Below are 5,898 nucleotides of genomic sequence, written 5' to 3' on the forward strand. Positions count from 1 at the left end.
CATAAAAATGATTTACTAAATCTATAATATTTAATGAATATTATTTCTAATAAAGGTATATTTTTATCTATGTAACCAACCCCACCTAATAAATATTATTTAAAGCTTGAGTTTTGTTGTGTCAATGAGTGAATTGCATGTTACTAACTATGTTGAGAGTATGTGGTTATTTGAATTTTGATCAGCATAGATTGGAATAATTAAATGCATCCACCCTAGATGTTCAAGCATTCAAACCTTTAGTAATTTGAATGCATTAAATGTGAATGGTGAAGGAATTCAATTGGCATTACTCCTTCCATAATCTCATTAAAGATGAATACTTCATGCAACTCATAAACAAGATTAGAAATAAACTATTACCCACACCTTTATATTATTACTAAAATAAGATTAGAATACATTGTGCGAGTATTCAAAGGAAAACACCATATTATTAGACACATTCGAAGCAACAAACCATGGTTGAGAGACATCAGAAGATGACATTAAGTGTCGATAGGACTATTTGTCGGATTCATGACACCACTGATATTTAATGCCCAAGGCATAAAGTATCGATAGGACTATTTGTCGGACTCACGACACTACCGGTAGCCACAACGGAAGTGGAAGGTGTCCCTACTGAACTTGTAGTAGCTATTGAATGTGAGACATTGCTGATGATTACAGCATGTTGCTTGCATAACATTTGCACATTTGTGAAGGTAAAAACTACTAAAATAGTAATTACTAATTAGAGAGCCTATAATAACTTTACATTCTACTATTTGCTGAATAATTTAGTGCCTCAAATCAATACCCTTCATACTGAATATGAAATGAAACATTCTAATTTCTCCAAAAATACATTTAAAAGCCAGAATGTTTAGACTAAAGATTACATAACATTAAGAAACAGAAATACAAAGACCATTATTGGAAGGGACCAAATTCTCCTCCAATTCCGAAAATAGTAAGCCGAATCTGTCTGGATCATGATTATGAATTTGCAATTTGGAGTTGAAGGATCATTGTCAGTGACAACAGAAAGGCCCGGAAATTTGCATGCACTGTCAATCTGGTCATTCACCTGGTAGTAGCTATTGAATGCATATGAAAGATTACCGCGAACATCTAAGCCTCCGCACGAAGTTTCATAACCAAGACTAGTGCAATCTGCATTTTGACAAGCATAAGACACACTTGGTGCCACTTGATCACTATTCAGGTTTGCTGAGGGTTTCAGAACACACCATTTTTTGGGCAGATATGAAACACCACTAGCACCTACTAAACCATTTGTTCTTGTTCCGAGGCTAAGTAGATACTTCGGCTTTCCATCGAAGTAAAACATCCCCCAATGACGTTCGAAATTACCCGGCTGAATGCTTTTGCTATCTTCATCTATGAGGCTAAACAAGTATGCATCTATGGGACCGGGCCTTATTGGAGTACCCTTTCCGGCAAGGAAACGTGACATGAAGCCTTGGTTAAAACGTTGCGCGTATTGAATATTTGCATTACGGTTTCCATCCGTAGGCCACCCTATTTCTCCAACAATTATAGGCAAGTTTCCAAAACCATTCTTCTGCAGTGCCCATACTAGAGTGTCGTGGTTTGCATCTAAGACATTGTCATAGATCCTTCCATTATCGTTTATAGGAGTCTGGAAGCCATTGAAAAAGGCGAAGTCAACAGGAAAATTGGCATCCAAATAGAGGCTGATAAAAGGATAGATGTTCACGGTAAATGGAGCATTGTTCTGGCTCAAGAACTTGACAATCTGCAGCATGAGATCGTGGATGTCGGGCCTGAAGTCACCATCGGAAGGTTTATCTGATGAACTCAGATAGACATCAGCATTCATAGGGACAGTGACTTTAACCTGATTGCCAAGACCAGATTTTATAAGAGCTGATTGGATATTTTGAAGAGCTGGAAGAGTTGTAGATTCAAAGGTACCGTTGTAAGTTGACAAGAAAGGTTCGTTTCCCACAGCAATGTACCTTCAAAATATTATCCGAAATAATGTTTGAGAAAATACAGACAGTGTCAACATGTACATACACATGAACAAAAGTGAAAAAAATGCAAATTCGCGAACAACAGCAGATTTCACTATGTGGTTATGATCAATTCGGCGTAGGCGAAAAATAGCAGTTTTAAAAGCATGAGAGCAGGGGCATGAAATAAGCATGAATGAATCAATAACAGATTCAACCGAGTATATATATATATATATATATATTCGATTAAAATTACATCTAGGGAAGACACAAAATTTCCATCCATTGGAACTCTACTCTAGTTGCTATTTTATCTAAAACTTCACAGTATGAATACTTCTTAAAAGCATTCAATCACATGACACAGTCCAAAATGCAACAAACATTTAGGATCTTCCAAATTTGCGGCTTAGCACAGAGAAACAAGATATTTTCCACAACAAATTCAGAAAGTGATAGTACGTAAAATAAGCTTTAATCCACAAATTCAAATTGCGGATCTTATCACGTGATGCGACCACAATATTTGCGATTCCGGTGAACAATACAACAGCATCAAAATGATGCGGCTGCATTGCGTCACAACGCAACCGCATCAGGCCTAATTTGGGCCGCAACCGCATCACACTCCATTAATTTTAAAAAAAAAATTAATCACAAAATAATTCACTGCAATGACCAGAATCGCAATCATGACTGCAATTACGACCGATGATCTGAACATAAAAAAGTGAACAACACAAAAAGGGTTTACCTGATATCTACTCCTCCAGAAGAGACATGTGCTGAGATATTCTTAGAAACCCATTTTTCAGCTGCTTGCACACTATTAGCCAGAGTATAGAGCATGTCATTAGGAATACCCACCATTACTTGAATCCCAGACTTTTTTAGAGCATCTAAAATATCAGAATCAGCATCAAAAAGCTTAACTTTCTGAATACCATTGTCTTTTAGCATTTTCACTACAGTAGATGGTGGCAAAGGGTGTGATGATTGTGTGCCCCAATTAACACCAATTCCACTCACTGAACCCACCAACAATCCAACACAAAACACAAGAACAAAACACCCCTTAAATTTTGCAAACCCCATCAACTCTATAAACACAAATATATAGTCTTTTTATGATAGTAATCAAATTTGAAGATCAAAGTTGCTTTTTTTAATCATGGGTTTTGACAAGTTTGTTGATTTTTTTATTATTCTGCAACCATAGCATGCTTGGAAAAAATGGAGCTTGAAAACCTATGATCCTATAGTAGTAAAATAAAAAAAGAAGGGCCCAAGGTGGAAATTCAACTCAGAAAGCAACAAAGTAGAAGCTAGAAGGGTTTAAAAGTTAAGCAGAAAAGCTAAGCATGGATCTCTTTAGGTGGCAGAAGTTCAGAACCTTTTGTTATCTGAAGTGCTTTAACTGAACTGATTCCAGAGAGAGATTATTGAATTATGAGAAAAACTCAAAAAAGTGATTAATATGGGGAATCTTTTTTTATTGGGTGAAGTAAGGAACCAAACAAATGTACACACTGCATTAGTGGTAAGCATAAAGGAAGGTTTTTTAAAAATATAGAAAACACCAAACTGGGTTACTCACAACCAACTCTCTAAGGTTGCCTACAGTTACACAATAATTACTTATAAAGTTGCATGCTTTTTAAAAGACTGAGAAAGACTTTTCTGAAAATACATAGAAAACTTATAGAACATTATTAAAATTTAATCATAAATGATAGCATAAAAAATTATAAATATATTTGTCTCTAGATATGACATGATGTATGTGTCTCCATTCAAGTTTTTCTATTGAAAACCATTTCATTAATGAAGAGACAAGAATCATAAAATCACATTTTTGCGTCCAAAATATGAGGAAAAACAACAATTTGTCTCTTTATTGATCCTTATTCGCTTTGAATTGAGTTTTAGTCACTTTGAGTATTTAGCATCACTACTTTTTTTTTTATTTCTAATAGTTATCCATGCACTGAAGGCAATCATGCTGAGCTGGGAAGTATCATTACTAATTAATAAAGATGAAATTTGTGTTACTCTATCTTGTCATAATTTAAAGAAATGACATCTAAGTGCAGTAATATTTAGTGGGGTATCTGAAAGATAAATATATACAGTCTTATATCTACAAGTAGTGAAGTTATTTCTATTATTTGAATCTTGAACTTTATTATCATTAAACAACAATTTTACTGTTATGTCAATCTCATCTTCTATTTTGTTATAATTTTATGAATGATCAAAATATAAAATAATTTAATTTAAAATAAAATAATTTCACCATAAATAACAAAATTTATGACATGCAAAATGTACTCATTTTTGAAGATGTTGACATTTTAACTAAATGAAATTCATTGTCCTCCTTCTTGAGTCATTCTATTAGCCAAAATTTTATAATCGGTCAAAACATAATAAACGTTATTGTTTATTTAAATAAAAATATCTTTTGACAAATCTCATATTATATGGGATTCAAATTTATAATCATACTATAAATAATTTCAAATTTGGGATTCAATTAATAAGTATGATTATATCTTTAAAATACAAATTAAAAACTAAAGAAGACATGAAGACATGGTATGCGTATATAACAGATTAACAAACTTAACGTTGAAGGAATTTGTCTCCTCACATTATCCAAGCCTCACTATGAGAATGTCTTGTTTCGTTTATCCAAACAAAAAGCGTCTTCCTCTATTCCAAGGGTTATCTTCCTCTACCATAAAGATATGTCAACAATATTAGTTATATAGGATATAAATTAGTTGAATTATTCGAGGTTTATATGGGTTAGACATTGTTGATGGTAGGGATGTTTGAAATTTCATATTGTGCATGAAGTCGAATATTATATATTGGATTAAAGTCCGTTGTTATAATATGCATTACTTATAAGTATAAATTACAAATACCTTATGAATATAAATTGGCGAACTCTGTTAACAAATTATCTTAGCTTATTCTTTTTGTTCATTTTATGCCCTTTATTTGATTGCTTATTGTCAATGTTGCACAATGATTGCTTCTGCTGTATCAATAATTGGTATTAGAGCCAAACAATAGATGACTCTTAACCTAGACACCAAATTATGACAAAGGAGAGTGAAATACATCTGGGCTGGACAAGATCTATCAAAGACACTACATGAGGATAAACCAAAATAAGTTGAAGGAGAAAGAAACATGGTGGGGCTTTGGTGGGGAACACAACTCTATTATTGGAACCATAACCCTAGAGGTCCATGTATTAGATTAGGACCAATGTGGAGATAAGAGTTCATGTGTTGAGTGACTCTGAGATGTGTGCTGACAATATGTTTCTAGATGTTGAAGAAGACAATCTCATTTATGATGAGAAGTGAAATATCTTTATGGCATATCCATTGCATCATTGTGAAAGATATTAATTGTTAGTAGATCCAAAAAACACACGAGTACTGATTGACTTTGATGTAGGGTGTGACACAAGCATTAAGTTGGATGCAAGGTGTAACATGAGCATTGATAGAGATGCATGACATGACATTGATATTAGCTTGGAAGCTAGGGTGTGACACAAATATTGGTTGACATTGACACGAAGTTGTGTTTTGGATATAATGTTGTGGTAGATTATGATAGTTTCGAACTATGATTGTTGGAGTATATGATAGTGATAGTAGTTGAAGCTTTCCAAGGAAGCTCCATGGTTCAACTAGCTGAGTATTAAAAGAGGTGATTGTTGATGAATTATTAGTGTAGAGGTTCCATAATATCAAAAGACGTCCTAACAATGGAGAGCTATGTGGCATTTTCTTTTAGACAATAGTATGTGAACATGCGCTACAAGTTTTGAGAGCTAGATTCTCAGTAACATCATCAAAGATACCGGAAAAACTTGTTGAAGGGA

General features: G+C 33.8%; 1 protein-coding gene across 1 annotated transcript; it reads right to left on the bottom strand.

The window, feature by feature from the left end:
- On the bottom strand, window positions 823-3,400 carry LOC109358172 (glucan endo-1,3-beta-glucosidase 5-like). The gene is made up of 2 exons (XM_019602251.1): window positions 2,743-3,400; window positions 823-1,988 (listed from the first exon to the last, which is right to left on the bottom strand). The coding sequence occupies exons 1-2, from the start codon at window positions 3,081-3,083 to the stop codon at window positions 881-883; spliced, it is 1,449 nt and encodes a 482-aa protein (XP_019457796.1). The 5' UTR covers window positions 3,084-3,400; the 3' UTR covers window positions 823-880.

This window comes from Lupinus angustifolius, chromosome LG10, assembly GCF_001865875.1.
Source record: "Lupinus angustifolius cultivar Tanjil chromosome LG10, LupAngTanjil_v1.0, whole genome shotgun sequence".
NCBI lineage: Eukaryota > Viridiplantae > Streptophyta > Magnoliopsida > Fabales > Fabaceae > Lupinus > Lupinus angustifolius.

Bases quoted from the DNA above. Each gene is read 5' to 3' on its own strand.
- LOC109358172 (XM_019602251.1), bottom strand. From the start codon at position 3,083: ATGGGGTTTGCAAAATTTAAGGGGTGTTTTGTTCTTGTGTTTTGTGTT. The intron at 1,989-2,742 runs GTAAACCCTTTT...AATATTTTGAAG, and splicing joins TCTGGAGGAGTAGATATCAG to GTACATTGCTGTGGGAAACG.